A 22,801-nucleotide genomic window follows, 5' to 3' on the forward strand; every position below is an offset into this window, starting at 1 on the left:
GTTTTTAGACTGACTCATGGTAAATCTTTCATTCTGTTAACATGTTCTTGCAAAATTCATACCAAGAAATTGGATTTATCTTGTATATTCTGCATTTTCGATTTTGCTCTTTTTAATTATCTTCGAGATTATCTTTTATCTGTCGAATCCAATGAATGATATGTTTGGTTAGAACTTGCACGTAAAATGTCCATTTTATTTTCGAATTTTCAGTTCCAAATGGTCTAAAACAATTGGTTCTAACTCATTGATGAAAAATTCGTGATCAAAGTCGATGCTGCAATAAATTTTCTAACTCTCGACTTTCCTAGATATATGGAATAAGGGGTGGCAATATTTTTGTACTATTCGGTAGCGGAACACTTTAACCCATTTATTATTGAGAAGGAGAGAAAGCATTATAAACAATAGAACTGATAAATTGGTTGAAATTATAGAATTTATACGATTGAAGGGGCAATGCAATATTTTGTTTTAAAATTCTAAAAAATTTATATTGAACGGAGCCACAAAACTTCATTGAAATTTATTGACTATATCAAATACGGCCTAGCCAGGACAGGACTGGGATTAAGGCTAATAATTGAATGCAATTGATACTCAAAAAGTATCACTCAATATTTTTCTTTGGTGTGGACAAAATGAGTTCTTCTGCTCTCTTGCATGGCTCATATCACGATAATCGTGATCATATTCATATTTTCAAAATTTGCCTTGTTTTTATGATTTAAATCAGTTCAATGAGATATCCTATCTGGAAAACCCATATTCAAATAATTTTGACTCTTGACTAGATCATAAAACGAATATTTTAATTCGTTTATTCCAAATATTTCAATATTATTTGTTAAATGCTACACTCACCTATTTTCATGTTATGTACCTATATCATATTATGATATAAAATGAATGACGGCTCATCCTCCATACACTGAATATTTTGATAAATGAACAGTGGTTATTATTCTTTTCGATTTTTCTACCTACAAGTGTCCGCAAAAAGTACATGGATTCTCCAGTGGGGACAATGCAATTCCATAAATTCCGAATTCGTTTTCAGCACGATGGGCTGAATTCGATTTGCATCTACTCAAACTAGATTCAGACTTAGATTCAATAAAATACAAGGTGCACCAAGCATTCTCATCGGAAAGTTTCCAATAAAAAAAAGAACCTATCAGCAGAGTGCTTGCCCAGAGGTAACCGAACATTTCCAACATCAATTCTGACAATTCTGTGTCAAGGTTTTTTTCAATTCCAATTCATTCGGGATTTCATTGAATCTTTGCTTCGGCCATTTGCTTATCTGAAATTGTTGATGAGAAAAAAAATTCTCTTATATTGGGTAGTCTTGGTTCTAGAAGCACAATCTAACATTTTCAAAATTGGAAAAAAATGTATTCTTGAACACCGAATAATAATAAGAATTGATTCAGATGCAGATTCTTATTATTATTTATTGCCTTCCTCTTAAGGCGTTATCACTTATCATAACACCGAATGTTTTTCATTGATATCTGTATCAATTTCTGTTTTCCCCCATTATTTAAAAGAAATCTACTCTTCATGAAATTTCGAAGTTTTTGAAATGAAGGCCAGCATTGAAAAAACTTTCCTTTGCTACAGTTTCGTTGTTTTTATTTTGGTCTAACTTCTTCAATACTTCGGATTCACTCAAGGTAGTTTTGAAGGAATTATTTATTTACCCTAATATTCTGAACACTTTTTCTTGAAAAGTGATATATACAATTTTCTTGTTATAAATCTAAAGCTAAAATCTGTTCTTCTTTCAAGCATATAACATAAACCAAAAGTATCGACTAGTAATGAGGGTGATAGAATTTGTAGTGATTGTCTAATCAACTTATGCTCGAAGGTAGTATTTATTGAAGCATAATATGTTCATTGCACAAATACTTCTTACATATTTCTTGATATTCAATCACCCTTTGCATTATTCAAAAAACTCAACTCGACAATAATGCTGGTTCACCAGTTGTTATACCTACTCAAGAAGTTGAGAAACACGATCATTTCTATCTTCACATTCAAATGACCCGAGAACCATTAATTTTTGATTGATACATCAAGAGTTATTCCTTAAACAAAAGAAAACATTATTTTCGACGACCATTGCATAATGTGAATATAATCTATTCGTTTCCTTGAGCATTATGACATTTATAACTCACTTATTATTAATGAATCCTGATTTACTGATTGTCTTCGAACATTCACTAATCGATTGTGATCAATGAGCCATTATTCACTGGTTTATCACACCTCATGGTTACAACCACAGACATAAAGACATATATAGTCACATTCACTGTATCATGTTGAAAATGAAATGAGACATTTTAGAAATGATGTATTCACAATCGTGGATGAAATCTAGTATTCTATTCGCTATTTTGGCTTTATCGCCATTTGATGATTACCAAACCACTAAGGCAGCAGATGAGCAGTTTCGGGCGTAAGTTGTATTGTATTGTATTTCTTCTGGCATTCTGGAAGCTTAAGGACAGAGTGTTTCAAAATCACGACCTCAATATGAAGATCAAGACAGCTGTTTACAAAGCAGTGGTCCTCCCAACGCTTCTTTACGGAAGCGAAAGCTGGACGCCCAACAGGCGACATATTAAACAGCTTGAACAAATGCAACAACGTCATCTAAGACAAATATAATGCACATCAGATGGTTCCACAAAGTTCAAAATGCAGAAGTCTTGCGGGTTGTACAACAATTGAGACTCAAGTAACGAGGGCCCGACTCAGATGGAGCGGCCACATTCTGAGGATGCAAGACACAAGACTCCCCAAAATAGCTCTGTATGTCGAATTGACAGAGGGAGCCCGGTAACCAGGAGGCCAGTATAAGCGGTTTAAGGATACACTACATCAATCGCTAAAACCAATTTATGCCAATCATTACTGGGAACAATTAGCGTTAGACAGATCACAGTGGAGATCTATGGTGCACAGTTATAGTGGAGACTCGAGAAGAATTCAGCGGCGGCCAGATCTGGTTGTTGACTATCCATGCCCGGAGAGTGGAAGGATCTGTAGGTCACGGTTGGGTCTCTTCAGTCACAGAAGGGCACACAGTAGGAAGTATGTAGCCCTAAGAAATTACAAATTTGATCGTCTTTTTGTAGATTTATTCTCGGCAACGGGATACAACGTTGAATGAATGAATGAATGAATTGTATTTCTTCATTTTCTCTAGCGTCAATAGTATGTAATTATATAAAGAATAGTCAGAGAGAAGAGAACAATAGTTTTACATGAAAAATTGAATCTAAACACTCATTACAAGAACTCATTCATGTTAGGTATACAGAAATTTCTTCAAGAGATATTCTTTAAGAAATTTTTCGAAACTTTGCAAAGGCAGAATTTTGATTGATTCAGGCAGCATAAATTCGGGGTCCAACAAATTAGGTGCTTTATAAGTTAATACTTGTTTCGATAAAGGTATGTGAGACATTCTTTTATTTTTTCGTCTTGTAATGGCTCCATGATATTCATCCATATTAATGAACAAATTCAAACTCATGTGTACAAAAACTCATTGATATATATAAAATGAATATTGTGTAGATTTTATATTCCCTGAAGTACTGTGAACAAGACTGTATAATACGTATGCCTGTGGTACTTTTTATAATATTCTTCTGTTTCAAAAAGACATCAGCTCTATTTGTTAATTGGTGTTTTATCATCTCTGTAAATATTTCTGGATATTTCTGCCTGACATTGAAAAAGTGCAACAAAGGTGATGCTGTGCAGCTTCACCTTTTCCATAACAAGCCGAGAGGCCTTTGCTTCTTGTTCGAAGAATAAAGAATCAATTTTTACATTGGAAAATTCGATATCGTTCTAGAAAATTCCCTACGAGATATCAAAATTCGGGAATCTTACACTTCGATTTTCACAGGAAGATCTAGGAACGAGAGTAACAAGAAGGCACTAGGCACCACCTAGTATCTAATAAGATCCTTTTGATTTTCCACGAAAGAAGCACTCCAGAGATTCACTCCAACTACGTGGAGATTACATTTGCTCATTTTGTTCTTATATGACAATTTGGACGGATTTCCTGCCTCCTAGATCCAGATTACATCCTCGTTACGTTGCGACGCCACCATCCGATCCTGCCAAGGAAGGACTAAAGTTGACGGAAATTCCCCCTTTCGATGAATCAATACGTTGGTCCGAGTTCGAATTACAAACAGAATAAGAGCGAGCTTTTCTCGAACTGTAACTGATATTTAAGGCTCCAGTTTTGACGATGAAGAATTATACGCTCAGTAAGAATTAGGAATGATGGATATGTTATAAGTGAGAAATGTCTGGAAACGTCAGAAAGGAAATATAGGTCGCGTCGACATGAGATAATTGTTTGGAAAGGCTGTGAAGAATGGAGTCGGCTTCTACGAATTGCATTTTGATCACTTAAAATTAAGGCCTACGGGCGTTTAGATGGATTTTATCACAGTTTATTTTCACTCAGTCTCTTTTATATTGATACATAACGAAAGGAAAAATAGAAGATGGTACGTTCAAACTCAAGGAAGAAATTGAAGCATTAAAGAAAGGAGACACATGGAAGTATCTAGGCATAAAACAGGCAAGGAAAATCAATCAGAGCCAGATGAAGAAAGAACTAACGGAGGAGTTCACCCGAAGATTGGGGAGCATAATGAAAACTGGTCTTAGCAGCAAGAATCTGATCAAAGCTATTAATACCGCTTGCTCAGCGCTGAGCTACTCATTCGGTATCATCTTTTGGACCACCACGGATTTAGCAGCCTTACAGAGAAAAATAAGGGCCATGCTGACTAAACACAATAAACATCACCCCAAAAGCTCAATAGAACGGACAGAGCTGCCACGACACCTTGGGGGTAGAGGAATTGTTGATTTGTCCAACCGTATGTCCCAGGAAATTGAAGGACTTCGAAAATGTTTCCTGAGCAAGGCTGCTTCATCAGAACTCCATCGAGTAGTTTGTGTTGTTGATAGTTCTACACCGTTGAAGCTACAGCAGGACCACTTGCAAATCGTTGAACGCTCTGCAGAAAGTAAAATGCAGAAACTGATTGGCAAATCTTTGCATGGAAGGCACCAGAACGAGGTCAACCATGATTACGTCGACATATCTGCGTCGAACTACTGGTTGACTTAGGGAAGGTTGTTTTCTGAGACAGAGGGCTCATGCTCGCCATCCAGGATCAGGTGATTCCAACAAGGAACTATATGAAATATATCGCCAAAGATGCCTCAGTGGCGGAAAATAGCTGTCGTTATGGCTGTGCGACACATGAAACTATCCAGCACATCACCGGGAGATGTCAGAAGTTTGCGGGCACAGAGTACAAAAATAGACATGATGCCGTTGCCAAGATTCTTTACCAAGAATTGGCAGTAAAACACTAACTTCTAAGTTCAAAAAGGGTTCCTTTTTACAATTACCATCCGGATACTGTATTGGAAAATGAACATTACAAGCTCTACTGGGATCGCACGGTTCTCACAGACCGGAAAATAACCCACAATAGACCAGACCTCATATTGCTCAATTATGATGAAGACAGAGCACTATTCATCGATGTGGCGATTCCAAATAATAACAATCTTCTAGATAGGGACACTGAAAAAATTTCAAAATACAGAGATCTCGAGGAACAAACCAGAAGTCAGTGGAAGCTGAAAAATATCAAGACCATCCCTATTGTAATATCATCGACGGGCCTGATACCGAAGAAACTACTAGAGAACTTGAGGACACTTCAGTTGGACGAAAATATCTACAGAGTCTTGCAGAAGGCGGTACTGGTGGGAACGGAGAGAATAGTACGCAAGTACATGGGGTCTGCTCCGACAGGAAGTGCGGGTGGAACAGGAATTCAACACCCGACCACCACCACGAGCCCGAAAACCTGGAAAGGGCTCCAACAGAGCTTAATCCTTTTGATATCTGAGATATCCGGGATAATTGAATTTTCCTCTGGAGATCTGTATGATAGCCGCAAGGCTTAAGTCACGTCTTTTTATTTCATAATCACCATACATACACAGTGTACACAAAAGTTAAAAGAAATAACGTCAAAACAAGAGGTCTATATATGTACAGTTCAAAGGCTCTGCTAGGACTCTAAGTTCATAAGATATTTGAATAATTCTTTCTTGAATGTCTCGAAGTTTTTTTTATTCTGATTGTTAATGAATTGTGAATTTTTGTGCATCTGTCTCTGAAAAGTTGTTAGACTATATCTTGGGTAGATGTAATCTGTATTCCTTGTTTCATGGAAAGTTTACTTATTTGGATATTTCTGTTCTGTATTACACCTAACAAAAAGTACACATTCTTGGACATACACACTTACAGGGTGTCTGTAAACAAACACGAAAACTTAGGGAGGTGATTCCTCGATGAAAATAAGCAGGGGTAGTTTCTATAAATTTTTTTCGAAATCGAAATCCCTTCCCAAGAAGCCTTTGGAAGGCGATGACGAGTTGACAGTTTTTAATTTTTATACGTGGTTCTGAAGGACACTGAGCCATAGAACTATACGTAATATGGAATATTAAGTAGATGTTACTCACACAATTTTTTAGATTTCATAACTTCATTATTAGGGGTTGAAAATATCAACCCTCTTTTGATTTTTAATCAAAAATTGTTTTCTTGGATAGATTTTCGATAAATAAAATTCTCTTATGGTTTCCCATTTAGTTCTGGAGAAAAAGTTTCTTGCAAAATTCGATCCAGTCGATACTTTTCTCGGAATGAATAAAAACTTACAAGCAGATACTTGTTGCATGTATTTAGGCGGGAGGTGGTCATTCTATGGAACATATACGAAGCAATGGAATGAACAGTGATTAGAACTGCTTGTAAGTTTCTATTTGTTCCGAGAAAAGTATCTACTGTCTCGAAATTTAGCAAGAAACTTTTTATCTCCAGAATTGAATGGGGAACCCTAAGAGAATTTTATTTTTCGAAAATTTATCCCACGAAAAAATTTTTTTAAGGAAAATCATAAAGGATGTTATTTTCAACCCCTAATAATGAAGTTATATGATCAAAAAAAATTGTGTGAGTAAAATCTATTTAGTGCTTCATATAATGTATAATTTTATAACTCAGTATTTTTTAGAACCCGTAAAAAAAATCAAAAACCGTCAACTCGTCATCGCCTTCTAAAGACTGTATCTTTTTCATCGAGGAATCATCTCCCTTAGTCCTTCGTATTTGTTTACTGACACACTGTATAGCATATATTCTCATTATTCCCATGTTTCATTATATCCCATGTTATTGACAATTGACAACCTTTGGACATCTTTGATTTCACGAAACCAAAAATTTTTTATTTTTTTTTACTACTGTGGAATGAAAATTTCATAACAAATATGTATATCAGGTTATGATTGGCTTATCTGTAAACTTCCATATACAATTGGGCCTCGGTGCTCCGAACCTTGCAATTTGTACCAAATCTTGATATTTACCCGCGGACCCCATATGTGAAAGTTGCAACATGATTTTATTCCTGACACGTAGGGAAGGAACAATCACACAAAAAATCAACAAAGAAGTCGTAAGCTCGCAGGGGAAGTTGGGGATATTATCCAGGGCAATTTTGCGTCGCCGGAGGCGAGGATAAGATCAGAAATTGTACTTGAAATCTTATGCGACCCAATTAGTGATGTATTTGGATCTCACATCGCTCCCGGTTCAACTTGGAATGATTAAAGAAGAAGTGAAAGCTTTCTACGGAGAAAAGGGAAATCTTCCCCAAAGCAAGGAACGCGTATAAGTAGAGTATTTTTAATGAATAACTCCTGAAAAAAGGAGAAGATGCTATTGTATTCCAAATTTTTACATTTCGACTCCAATGTATGGTGACGTCAAGAGTGCTGTGGATTGTTGAAGGTTGTTGTTTTATGTTTGAAAGTAGTTTGTATTACACAATGCTGATTGGGTTCTTTCATATTAACTATTAATTGAATTTACTTTATGGAAGATAAGTATTTATCATTGAGTGACATTCAATTATGTATTCACAATGTGTGGTTCAATCAGACAGTAACAGTTCTTTTTCGAAATGAATAGATGCTCTTCATACCTATTTGATAATGATATGGGTTGCTTCTCCTAGGACGCAGATATGTATCTAATATGCTTTTTAATCTATGGGTGATATCCTTAGCTGCAATAATGCATGGATTGTTTGTCAGGACTCTGGTGAATAATAATCAATGAATGTGATTAAATTGTGCTGAGATGGGGTATAAACATGAAATGCATAATAGTGCTGCTGTTGTCATAACCGAGTGATTTAAATCTCCAAATATCATTAAATTGAGGAATAAGGATTGAAATCAATATCGCAAGACGGGTAATAATTCAAACCACTTTGCTTGTACGAGGATATATTGAAAAATTCTTAGCCTACTATTGAGCCGAACAAAATTTCAATGTCAAAATATTTTATTACTCGACATATTCTATTCTTAATTGAATACATTAATTACATCGAACCTGCAACGTCTCTAGACCTTTAAAAAAAATGTTTCTTCTTGCTCTGCAAACCGGACCTCCACAGCTTTTATTACCTCCTCGTTGGAAGAAAATTTACGACCTTTTAAACTTTTTTCAGTTGAGGAAAGAGATGATAGTCAGATGGAGCCAAATCTGGTGAATAACGGGGAATGTTCTAGTGATTCAAACCCTAAATCAAGAATTTTTTGGATGGCAACATGGGATTTGTGTGCAGGGGCGTTGTCTTGCAGAAACAAAACATCTTTGGGTAGCTTTCCGCGTCTTTTCTCTCCAATTTTTTTCCGTAGAGTGGTCAGTAATGCCGAATAGTAATCTCCGGTTATTGTTCTACCCTTATCCAAAAAATCAATCATGATTACTCCATGAAAATCCCAAAAAACTGAAGCAAGAACTTTTTCAGCAGATTTTTTGACACGAAACTTCTTAGGTCTTGGAGAACCAGAGTGTCGCCATTTCATCGATTGTTGCTTTGTTTCTGGATCGTAGAAATGTACCCAAGTCTCAGCCATAGTAACAATTCGGTTTAAGAAGTCTCCATCGTTTTCAAATCGAACAAAGATCGAACGCGATGCTTCTACCCTTGCACGCTTTTGGTCAACATTCAAACATTTGGGGATCCATTTTGCAGCAATTTTTCTCATGTCCAAATTGACGTGGACTATATGATGAACGCATGAACGCATTCGTATGAAATATTCAGTGCTTCAGATATGCGTTTTAGCCCAATTCGACGGTTTGATAAAATCATGTCATGAACTGCATCGATATTTTCGGGGACTGACACATAAAATGGCCTTCCAGATCGGTCATCATCTTCAATGGAAAATTTACCTCTTTTGAAGCTTGCAGTCCAATTTTTCACTGTCGCATACGAAGGACATTGATCACCAGGGGTTAAGTATTACTTCGTAAATCTGCTAACAGTGCTAACCTCTTAACCCTTTCAAATACAGGTACTTGATGATGGCTCGATACTCCAATTTTTCGATTTTCACAATTTCGCCGGACATATTCTTTCTTTTAATTTATTGCGTAACTCCGGTGCACTTTTTTGACCTCAAACTTAACAATGACGCTTCTAATGAGTTATTGTTCGTTGCTATGGTAACGCAATATTTTTTTTATACATGGAACTGGTCTAGGCTAACTAGATATCAATACATACAAAACAAGAAGTGCATATTGATTTGATTAATGCTTACTCTATTTACGATAATATTAATATTCAATTAAATTTTATTTCAACTAAATTCAGAATGTACATGATCAGAAATCAGTTATCGGCTGAAATACCATTCGAATTTAAAAACAATTAATACTAGTGCAAGTCTGTTGTGAGACGTGACCGAAAGGTACAATGATTGATGATCTTATTCCAAACTGCAGAAAAGTTATAGCAAACCCTGTCCTCGCCACACTGTTGAAATAAAACTTTGCATCGTAAAAGGAACGAGGACGATGGGATCAAAGTTAACTCGAATAAAAAGATTCACACAATTCCGAAGTTTACTCCGAAAGTAACGGAACAAAGTCTCAATTTATTTCTTATTTTCCTTTGTCGAAAATATACCCTTCCATTATCGGTCTTCGTAAAGGGAATTCTGGAACGAAAAGAAAGAGGAGATCATTTTTCTTTCGCATTATTTTTTCATATTTGACTCAATTGATCCCGAATATCTGTTTCACCTCCATTTTATAATGATCCCCTTATTGTACGATTCATAAATGTTATTCGCGTTCAATAGTTTGGCTTCCAAGTTGCCAACCTGAAAATTTTGAGGAAGTTCTGCTATTGAGGACGGAAAATTTTATCACGGGATTATCATATCGAGTTTCGTGTTTTTCTATACATATCCTTAAAAGTACATCTTGGCTATTCAATCCAGGGATGGATTGGAATTTTCTGATTGTCTGAAAATCGTGCTAGATCTTTTGATTGCTGGTCAAGAATATCTCTTGACCTAAGTAAATTTTGTTCAGATATTCTTCATTGAATCAATTCTTTGAACAAAGGTAAAATAACTATAATTAAACAAAAGTACCGTAGATTCGGGTGACTTGGGACGATTGTTGAATTCAACTTGTCATATTTTCAAAACGGTGACCTATTTTTATCTCAAACAGAGGTTCGAATATGCTTAATGACTCAGACTATTTTTTAGGATATAAACCATGCTTCAGAATTCGGATATAAATTTTGAAAAAAATAAAATATACTTGTCCCAAGACACCCACCGCGTTGGGAGGCTTGGGACACAAGTTAAAAACTATTGATTTCCCAACTCTCAAGTGAAATAGGTGGCTTGGGACGGTGTATAGTTTTTGAAAATTAGAATTTGTTATTATATAGTTGAAATTTGGTAAGGAAGAAATGATAAACCCCCTATTATAGCGAAAGTAAATATAGTCCATTCAAGAATGATTGACATCTCGGGTGGCTATGGAAAATCGAATTTAAGTTGGTAATAGCCCATAAGTTGAGATTTTGTGTTGCGGAATTCATGTTGGTATTGTCAATACACATTGATCTATAGACCTATTATATTTGAATCTATGCACTTACCGACGGTAATCTTTATTTTGGACAGCTCTTTATGCTCTTAATTCAATCGTATTAATTGGAAACATAATTGAGTTAATTTTGAATGCTGATTAATAAGCTGCAAATCTGAATATTTCTTGTTGACTATATATTGTAACTCGAATGTAAAAAAAACTATTCAAAACAAGGGAACTTTGATTTAGTTCATTCTTTGGTGACTTCTTCGTGGAAATAATGTAAATAATAATAGGTATCCTGCGAAAAATCGGCATATTTCCTGATTCCAATGCGCCGCTTGTATCTATTCGGCATTGTCCCCAAGTCGCCCTATGAAACAACATAATAAATGAATCAGATCCCTGTTGCTGTTTGATTTGTAAGCAGCCTTGTTTCGTGACATATCTTATATAACAATATCCCACGTATCCAGAAGAAAAAAATTACACATACACAAAGTGAAACACATTTGGCCCTTATACCTTCTAGTGTCCTGTACACACTAGAAAGTATAAGGGCCATAAGAAAACGCTTTTACTCTCCTGGATTCGTTAATTTTTCATGTCAATTCAAACGCTCTGGTCACGGCAAACTCAACAGGAATTAATTGTTAAACTAACCGAAAAGACGATACACAATCTTATAAGTTTGTTCCTTCACTCATAAATGGTAAAGAAACAAAGAAATCAGCCAGGAGGGGGTTATTCTCACAAGTTACAGGACTGTCCCAAGTCACCCGAATCCACCGGTAACTTAAACCATAAATAAAATTAAAAAGATTTCAAATCTGATGAATATTAAGAGAAATTATTGATGTGATATGAACACAAATTTCAGACGTAATGTCCACAGACATCCATATTTGGATTCATTGTGCAATTTCGTTTTTCCTATAGTGGAAAATTCTAGAATTTGCAACTTGAATCGAAGGAACTTTTTTTCTACGAGTAACATTTCGATCAGAACCCTCCATTGTTTCATGAAACCCTACGGATCACATTATTAAAGAAAAATGTTTCAAATGTACCTACTATTTTTGAAAATGATATATGAACGTTCAAAGTCAAAATGCTTTTTAGTGGCTCAACTTTTCTCATTTTCTATTTGAAACATATGATTGTCAAATTATCGACAAACTCCTTGTTGTCTTATTCCAGTATCTAGTCACTGATGCACATGTTCACTAATTATAAATATTGTAAAACCGAGTAACAATATTGAGTAGTTTTGTCGTTTTTTCAGAAACATGAGGCAAACCACTTGGATTTTGGCGGTGGCCGTAGGATGTTTGGTGATGATGAACAGCATGACAGAAGCCAAGTCTTTAGTTAAAAGAGACATTGAAAACAACATTGACCCAGCCAAAGAGGTAAGGTATCGAGTACCCACGTGAATTATCTCAAGCTAAAGAAGTTCAGAATTTTCATCCAATTTTTTAATTACTATTCTTTCAAAACTTTGACTCGGTTAAAAAATATCTCACACTGATGAGATGAAATGAAACTGGAATTTGTCTCTCCCAAATAAATTGAAAAAGGTGGATTTCCACGAAAAAGTTTATGGGTTGAAGAAACCACACACTTCACACGACTACGCCAATGATGGTTCAGTCACATTTGAATTTCTGAGTTTTATTCTAATAAATAGAGTGTGTAAAAAATAACGCCCAAAATATTCGTACTGTCGGAATTTATCATTTTGCAGAAAAATGCTCGAATAGGCCTTTTATAAATTAGGCAACTTTTCATGAATAATTAAAGATCCTCTACGAGAGACACTGGAGTTTTCTAAAATAACAACCCTATAACTTTTTGTACCAGAAGTGGATAGACCTTTTGTTGATAAGGTTGGTTAAGTCGTCTATATGATTCTTCATTTACACCTTTTTATTATACGGATGGAACTAAGTGAATTAGAATTTTTACGTTTTTATATTTTGACGTCCACAAGATTTATTTACAAGCTTCAGGTCTCAGGTCCCATCAACCTCTCGGGTTATTAGAGACCACCTTACTTGTTACATTTCAGTCAAGATAGGTACAATATATTCAATATTCTGTCAATGTACACTGGTCACATTTCTGTCAATATTTTTATATCCATTAATACACTTTTCACTATACTTATATCACACTTTGAACCTTGAGTCTCTTCAATTGACGTTATCTTGTAGGTTAAAAAGTACTTTCCATTTTTTTGAGTTATAATTGGTGAAAATTATAAATTCATTAATTTTTGTGATTGTGATTTTCATTGCAGATAATTCATAAAAAACTATCAGACCAAAAAGGGATGTTTCCGATAACACTTCAAAAATATCAATCGCTCCTAACGAAAAATACAAAAATTGAATTCCATAAGTTTAAAAATTTCATGCCAATAAAAAACCCATCGATAATCTTCAGTAACAAAAGTTCTATCCATTTCTGCCACCAAAACTCGGGGTTACTTGTCAAAAAATTCCAACTACCCCTACCCTCGTACTGGATGCATGATAAACTCCACAATTTTGCATTAAATCTTGCGTAATTTGAAATAAAATTAAACATTCCTCTACAAAATAGTTAATACCGAAGATATTGCTTCTTCGCATTACTTTTATCCACACTGCTTATAAGTACATACATATAAGTAATACATCTATCAGCACTCGCTGATTTTCAATACCTCTGATAGGACGTCAGTGTCAGATCAGTGTTCGTTATCTGTGATCTCTGAGCAGGCGCTGATGATACTTCCTAAGAAATATACCATTATAAAACACAAACGCCATTCCTCACAGCAATAAAGTTAAATTCTGATTCTACAAGAAGTCCAAAATGGAATTAACTCCAGACAGACATCAATCCAAATGTACTCCGCAAGTGCTTACGGAAAGTTTCTGAAGAGAATTACACCTGTTTAAATTCTCATAATACCCCATTATCAAGTCTCTCATTCCCGTTGTTTGAATCATCGTCTTCAATTTAGCGAGTTCGATATTTCGATTAATTCCAAACAGTGTGTTTACCACATCATCTATTCAGAAATTGAGTACATAATTCATAATCTTACAGAGCTTTCTACCTTAGATCCTGCTCAATTGTTGGCACAAAACAGAAATAAAATCAGTGAAAGTTGGGTTGTTAGTGCTCGTAAAAAATTTATTATCTACTACATTTCATTCCTGTAACATACAGACTTACAAGTAACAGTCATACAAAGATAATAAAATAATAAAAATCTGTTTTACGTAAACCTTCCATATCTGCAACGATATGTCTGATATCAACATTATAATATACAGAGTGAGTCTTTGACTCGTACAAATATTGTAACAGTGGATTCTCGAAGTCAGAAGAATCACTTTTTTTCGATTCGGTCCTGATGAAAAGATTTAGCCATCTTAAGCCACCCCTGAAAAATCAAAATTACCTTCAGAATAATTAGATAAATGTGTGACACTACACATACGAGAAAATATGAAAAATACTTTTATTTTACAAAACGTTCAAATATTCATGAGATAGCGTTCGATTTAGTTTCAAGAGTAAGGTTCTTTGAATTTTTGGTATTTTTATGGTACGGAATGTTCATTATGAGAAAACTGGAATACGTGGGTGATACCTTTTGTTCGAAAAACATTCATCAAATAAATGCAGAACTATATTCCGAAATTCAGTTCATTCGATAAAACCGTTCGTGAGATAGAACTAAAAATAGTTTTTTTTTAAATAGTAAAGGAAAAAAGTTATTCTTTTGAGCTCAAGAATCTACTCTTGAAATATTTGTACGAGTTAAAGACAGAAACAACTAGATTGAAGATTTTGCAGCTGGGCGATATATTTATTGAATTTATTTCTGGTTTCACTATACAATAATTTTGCAATTGATAATTTTAAACTCAGAGCTCAGAACTCCGCTGTTAATGAGCTTTCGTTCATCACATTCAGTAATTTTGCTTGATGTCAATAAACATCCTTTCAATCATTATCAGTCAGAATTTCGTAATACTGCAGAAATAATCTCTGCCACTCACAACTGTGAACATATCATTTTTCCAGTTCTTATTGTTTCTGATATATGTGTTGGAATTATTTTGAGATTATATGGAACATGATTCAGCTCACAGTACCTAGTTCCAATAAAAAAAAAACAAATTAAGTAAGGTCTACAAAGTGTTAAAGAGACACCGACCACCAAACTCCAGAAATGTATATTGTACACGTGAAAACAATAAAAGAACTCAAATATTGGTAAATGGTAAATCAGTTTCAATCAATTCATTCGTACAGGTCTTTGATGTAATTTCAAAAGTTGAATTTTTCGAATGAAAAATTAAAAGCTTTTGCATATGGTGATCTCATATTCAGAAGAAAAAACATTTCTAATACTTTTGGGGTGGTCTATTTCCCATTACTGGAATTTGTTATTACTGTGATGAAAGGAAAGAAATGAAGATATTCAACTTGAGAACTCAATGAACTTGAGAGATTTTATAATAACGGTGTATCATGTCATGTAATCAATCTTTAACTTCATCCGAAAACGTTTTCATTATGGTTATAGAAGTGACTCCATAACTAATTCTTCCAACCCAACAAAACGCATCAATTGATAACTCAGAACTTTCTAAGAAAGGTAGGACTCACTATTACAAAACTACTTCCATAATTATGCCCATTTATACTTGAATAATATTCAAATGAGATAAGAAGCTGGAACTCATCAGACATTAAATAATACCACCTAATATTTCGACGCCTGAAAGTTTAGTAGAGTAGAAAGCAAAACTTGTTTGGAGAAATTCATATATTAAGATGTGAATTCACTTCCACTTTCATCCTGTTCAATTCAGTGGTCTTGACCACACATCCACATAGAAATTCGAGCTGAATAAGTTTTAAACTTAGTTTTCTATTTCCTCGAAATTTTCCGTTGGCAACGAACTTCCTAAACTTATATGAGGATGTTTTTTTCTGTACGTTGAATAGGTGTTCATAATTTTTACCATTCGGGTAGAAATAATCTTTCGGATACAACTGAACAAATTACCAAGAAACTTATGAATTCAGTAAAATGCACCAGAACTTTCCTGCAATTTATCGCTCTGATTAGAAGTGGGATTTAATTTTCTTAGAATCCACTACGAACTGGTAACTGAAGGTCGGCAATCTATCAGACATTCTAACAGACATCGTGTTCACCCATTTCAATCCAATTATTTCTTACCGCTACTTGATTATCTCAAAGTAAAATTGTTTAAAGTTATGCGCAGAAATAAAATGTCTTCCATTTGTATGCACCTCATTGTCACAGTTTGAACCATTACTTTTGAAAGTCCAATTAGCCGCAGAAATTCCTGTTGGTGAAGGCAGGTTCAGAATATAAGCCGCAATCCAAAACTGAGAATTAATATTTTCCAGGAATTTTCATTATGAGTGTGGATACAGAGTGATTAAAAACGAAAAGAAAATGCTGAGAATTGATTATAAAGCAAACTTGCCTTATACTAATGTTGTCAGTTCACGAAATACAGGATGTGACAATGAAATTCAATACAATGCTATTAAAAACAGGCAAAATTTGTTCATTCCACATAAGCCTTCTTATTGTGGAAAACCAAAAGTCATCTCGGCGAAGTTGGTATATCCAGATGCGTAAACTGCAATTCTATTAAAATACAATCAAACTTTTATAGCAAATATCTCGAGAACGGTTAAGAATAATGATACAGAGCAAGAAAGCGTGTTCTAAAAGTTTCTTATTCAGCGATGTTTCATTTTTACACATAGAAAACGATGGTTTTGTTTATGTGATTAGCTTCACCTATAGCTCCCTCTATGAACTACATTGAAACGAGTCACAAATTCCGATTTGTCACGCAGAAAAACCCGACTGTCAATTTTTATATAACTACTCCTAAAATCATGATTATAGCAGAAAAAATTTTAAATAAACTTTCACATCCTTTATCTCATAAATAAGCAACATTCGTGTAAGGCTATCGTCATATTTTATATTCATTCATTCATTGCTGTATCCTGTTGCCGGGAATGAATCTACAAAAAGACCAAAAAATGGAAAAAAAGAAAAAAAGAGAAAAAAAAAAAGTGCGAACAGACTTTTTTTCAGGGCTAATTGCGACTGTGTGCTCTCCTGTGACTGTAGAGACCCAACCGTGACCTACAGATCCTACCTATTTTATATATTCACTTGTAGTATCTCCATTCTTCAGCTTCTGGATTTTCCCTTTGTTCTTGATCACCCTGTACAGGACGAGAGCTTCAGTTAACCGATAATGACTTCTTTGTCTTCTCACCGGGTACATTTAAATTGATTGCGGTAAAATTAGAGCTTCGCCATTGATGAAACGGAATTTTTCAATTCGCGACACGTTCAGCTGACAGAAGTAGCCAATTATTGGCTCTCGTTGAAGACTTCGAAAAGTGCAATCGGATTTTCCGGTCGGAAAATTAGAACCCGGAAGAATGTCGAGACTCTGAGAATAATACCAATTGCGCATAGAACCTAATTCCAGTGGAAGAAGTGGGGTTGTTTCAAAATAATAATTCTTTGCGTTTGGGCTTTTCACCAACAAGAATAGACACCATTGACTTTCTGTGATTTATAAGTGCAGATGTAAAATAAACCATTAATAGGTATTTATTGTATAAGTATTTTAGATAGCATTTTATTCAAGAAAGAGCTTCGTCCTTGCTGTCACTCCAAAAGATAATTCCATACATGATTAACGTTTCAAAATTTGCAAAATAATTATTACTTTCATTATGTTGACTCTTACCTAACTGACCTATCAAAACATTGATTGAGCACATAGAGCAATTTCTCATTCAAATTGATAGTGGTGGCGTAGCCGAGTCTAGCAAGCAGGCGAGACAATATAGACAGTTTTTTGCCGATTTGCATACCTTCATGAAAGTAAGTACTCATTTTTGTGCTGAAAATCCAACCTGGACTTAGTTGCCAATTACCTCATCTCTAAAGGAGTGGTACTCATATCCATATCGCTATCACTACCAATTCTTGATTATATTGAATTTCGTGAAGAACTAATTTTACAAGTACAAATGGCAGTTATCGTCACAGCCACTTATATACCCATCCAATCCTGGATCTCAAATTGATAACTCAAGCATCTGTAACTAATCGAGGAACAGAGCAGACAAAAATTGTTTAAGGACGAAAAGTGAATGCGGACGAAAAGTACTTCGAAAAATAATCGACTTATAATATATAATAATGAAAGCAATGTAAAGTAATGGCAATAAATGTGGAATTGCTTTCGTATTACCTAAATTTGAGTAAGATTATCATTATTTTCATACCGGGTGGCCCACCCCATACGCGGCGCTCATTTTGAGAGAGTAATTAAAGATATTTTGAAAATCTTTTTTGTGGTGTGTGTAGGGTGTTCAAAAGCACAATTTAAAATTATTGACATATATACAGGGTCAAACATAGACCAAAGTTACACTTTTTTAAATGTAACACTCTGTATTTGACCTCAAAAATAGAATGGCAAGCTCAAGTTATGATGATTTTCTTCAGATCACTTTATACATTAGAAGGACCATTAACGAGATAAATGCTCAGAAACTATCAGGTTCAGATGTAGGAAAATTTTAAGGAATATAGTTTCGAAATTAATTTTTACGTTCAACGAGATATAGAAATACCGGGTGTGCCATTTGAAATAAGAAAGTTTTCGACGATTATTTGTTGATTGTTGATGTATGAGAATTTATTATGATCACTCTGTATATTTCAGAGTTGAAATTTTCTTTTATATGTAGGAGTACCCAACTTATCTACTCAAAAAAATTCTGTCTGTATCGCTGGCTGAACTAGTTTCTTCATTAATTGCTATTTAAAATAACTCCATATTTTCGATTTTTCACCATTATCTCGTAAAGGGTGCTTCTGAGCTATAAGTAATCTGAAAAAACTCATCATAACTTGAGCTTGCCATTTCATTTCTGAGGTGGAATATCCATTTAAAAAAGTGTAACTTTGGTCTATATCTTTGTTTTCGAACACCCTGTATATATGACAATAATTTTAGGTTGTGCTTTGGGACATCCTACACACACCACAAGAAAAGATTTTCAAAATATTTCCATTTAATCCCTCAAAACGAGCCACGCGTCTGGGATGTTGCCACCCGGTATATACGATACGGTAGTAAACCGGTAACACAGAAATTCAAATTATTAAATCAATAGGCTCAAAAAAGAACAAGTTGTGAATGTGCCATGATTAAGGATGGAATATTTATTATAGATTTATTTAAGTCATCAAAAATCATATTTTTAAAACTGTTCAAACTCCGCTGATGACAATCGAAATGAGTGTAATCACAGTATATCTCCAGTATGAATTAGATAATAAAAAAAAACTTGTAATTACCCGAATACCCTTTTTTTGTCGTATCATTTTTTCCTCAAATGTCTCGAAGGAAATAACCTGTTGTCAGACAAAACAACTTCCTTCTGGCTGCAATCATGACAGTAGTGTAAGCATATAGCATGTTGTTGTATTTAATGAAGCTGTTGATTACGCCTGGGTTAATTATAATTAACTCAGTTAGCTATCTTTCGTCGCAATGCAACCTTCTGTAATGCACTGAAATGGGATTTTCCCGGTTTATTTTTGGCATGAATTGATGCAGTGAAAATATTTTGAATAACATGAAAATTCACGTTCCTGATGAATTCATTTGGAAGATATTCTCAAGTTTTCAAATCTTTTCAGGAGATTGAAGCCGACGAACAAGACAGAGAGAAGAGAAGCCAAAACCACCCAGTTGATCCTAAATGGGGAGCCAAGAGTGCAGTTATTGGTTTTGTATTCAACGTAAGTATACTCTGAATATAGGCGGAATTTGTCTTTCAACTTTAAATGACATATTAAGACTTGTGAACTGAACACATGAATATAAATGAGTATATTGCAAATATACTGGGTAGCCCACATAAAACAATCCAGGGAAACTGTCCAGACAGGTCGCTCTTTATTTCGAGGAAGACATCTTTCTATTGCAAATTCATAAGGGCAACCCTTGCTCTCAAGGAGCAATAGGGGTCGAGTGATCTTTTTGAAGATTTTGCAATTTTTTTCTGAATAATCTGAATATTGCAGGTTGGGCAGTTACTAAATTATTAATCAATTTATTTTCATCATTTTCTAGCGTTGTCAACTGCCAGAAGTGTTTTTCGTAATTGAATTCTCGAGATGATCCTAAATATTGAAATTCTCTCAGAAACTCGACCACTTCATTATGTTCGAGCCTCTGAGCTTAAAACACTGAAAAAACATCGAAAAAAAAGTTTTCTTATTATAGCATACTCATGAGTAGAATTGCAAAATCTAGGTCCATGTCTTCAGCCCCACCACTTTCGAATTGTTCACTTGTTTTAACGCTAAAGGTTTAATCCTGCGTCCTGAAGGAAAGTGAGAGAAAAACCAGAATTTTGTGGATACAATTTGAAAATAACCCAATATGTTTCTTCCATAAATTTCATTACACTTTTTAACCAATATTTGATAGTATTTGGAGAAAGGAAAGCCCAAAACATCGTAGTACAAAAAATAAGTAGTAAATCATTGTTCAAGATCCACTATCAACTAAAGGCATTACCTTCAACATTCTACATCAAATTGTAGAGGGTGTTTTAGAAGACGAGTTCTTTTTTTAACAAAAGGTAGGACCTAGTACTTGGAATTTCATGAAATACCATTGATTTTAAGGAGATGATAACTGCATTCGATATGATTCTTTGACTCGAACAAATATTCTAACAGTAGATTCTTGAGGTCAAGGGAAACACTTTTTTTCTATACGATTTTTTATGATTCGGCACTGATAAAAAGATATAGCCATTTTCAGTTTTCATAATGAGCTATGCCATTCCTGGAAGAATGAAACTCCCTTCAGAATAACAAGCTAAATCTATGACTCTACACCTCTGTGGATCTTTTAAACAGAGTTGCATTCAGCCGAAGTACCCAATTTTCTGAATATCATAAATATTTTTTATTTTTTAACATCATATGACTCGAAAACGGCGCATTTTACGAGAAAATGAGAAGAATACTTTCATTTCACAAAACGTTCAAATATTAGAAAGCGTATAACTTAATTTAAAGAGTATAAACCATATTCAGAGATTAATTTCATTCGATGAAACCGTTTGAGATAAAGCTAAAAATAACATTTTTCTTATGGTTTTTCAATACCCTATCTTTTAAAACGGACCGATTAGGAAAATTAGGAAAAAATGAAAAAAGGTTTTTCTTTTGACCTCAAAAATCTACTGTTGAAATATTTGTACGAGTCAAGGATTCACTCTGTATAGTCGATTTTTGAGGAAATGATTAATTCTGTTAAGTCCCACCTTCTGTCAAAAATACTCACCTTCGGAAACACCCTGTACACATTAAATCTCTATTACGTAAACCTTCTTAACCATAACCTAGTGTCTCATACATGTATGTTAGTTTGATTTATTACACATTAGAACTAGTCTAACCAGGAATGGATCCGAATTGAGAATATGAAAAAAAAATTTCGCATCTTCTCAACTCTGGTCCAAGTACCGTAAGTTTCATGTGACTAACAACCTTCACCACATCTCATCGAAACATGTCACCTTCGCAGAAAGTCAATTCATTCATCGATCAAAAAACCCACTGGTTAAACCAACTCGACAAGACCAACATCGCCAAAAATAAGGCTCACGGCATCTACCCACCAGCAGATCCTGTAGTGTCTCTGTCTAGCATCATCTCAGGCAAGATCGGTCAGGTCCTCCAGGCCTCAGCACCATTGGTTACTGTCGTCACGAACAAACTCAGCAGCGGTTCGAATCCCTCAGCTGGCTCTCATGCCGGGTTCAAGTTCGGAAACCTTTTGGGAGGATTTAGCGGTGGATCATCTGGTGGTGACCACAGCCTCCAGGCATCCGCCAATCTAGGCGGCGCTGCGCACGTTGGCGCAGGCGTAGGAGTGGGAGGTTATGGAGGTTACTAAGTCGACGTTTTTTGGGGAGAAATATGTTGTTTGGGAAGAGCAACTAAAGAGATAACTATAATTTAAAATTGGTCCTACTGAACTCAACTCTTATAGAGTGGATGCCAGTAATTTTTCTAGAATCCAGTCTTCACCTATATTTACTGAATGATGGAAAAACGATTAATCTACGACAAGAAGTGAAAAAATATTTATTCCATTGCAAACTAACTAGATGAACCATCATATAGTCTGAGTTCATTTTGTTCCAAAATATTTTCATTTCAATTGGAAAAAGTTACCAAATTTTTAAAATCCCAGTACTGTTTGAATGATATCTAGTCAAAGTTGAAGTTCTGAAAGCTTCATTCATTCGAAAAAAAAATAAAATAATTTCTTATTTGAAGTGCTGTTCTTCCCAGTGAAAAGACAAGAGTCTCTTGAGGTCTCGGAGCTCTCAACATATTTCTCGTTGTTATGTTTCTTTTGTCAATTCCTGTTATATTATCATTTCCATGTCTTTACATGTTACCTCTGCATGCTCTGCATCTTGAACACATAGATTCACAATTTTCATTTGTAAAAACTCATATTTCGACGCATGTCATTACTCTGGTCAATTTGAGATTAAAAGGTCATTTATTTATGTTTGTTTTTGTAAATAGAATATATGAAG

General features: G+C 34.7%; 1 protein-coding gene across 3 annotated transcripts in view; it reads left to right on the forward strand.

The window, feature by feature from the left end:
- Positions 1 to 22,801, forward strand: part of LOC123309388 — a 36,289-nt gene that overhangs the window by 4,118 nt on the left and 9,370 nt on the right. For 2 of the 3 annotated variants that reach the window (XM_044892484.1, XM_044892485.1), the window contains exons 2-4: positions 12,357 to 12,483; positions 19,869 to 19,970; positions 21,775 to 22,553. In XM_044892484.1, the coding sequence (XP_044748419.1) occupies positions 12,361 to 12,483; positions 19,869 to 19,970; positions 21,775 to 22,146 (597 nt within the window). In that variant the 5' untranslated portion in view covers positions 12,357 to 12,360 and the 3' untranslated portion in view covers positions 22,147 to 22,553. Of the gene's footprint in view, positions 1 to 12,356; positions 12,484 to 19,868; positions 19,971 to 21,774; positions 22,554 to 22,801 lie in introns of those variants that run through there. The other variant, XM_044892486.1, reaches the window with a different exon arrangement.

The sequence above is a fragment of the Coccinella septempunctata genome, chromosome 3, assembly GCF_907165205.1.
Source record: "Coccinella septempunctata chromosome 3, icCocSept1.1, whole genome shotgun sequence".
NCBI classification, from domain to species: Eukaryota; Metazoa; Arthropoda; class Insecta; order Coleoptera; family Coccinellidae; genus Coccinella; species Coccinella septempunctata.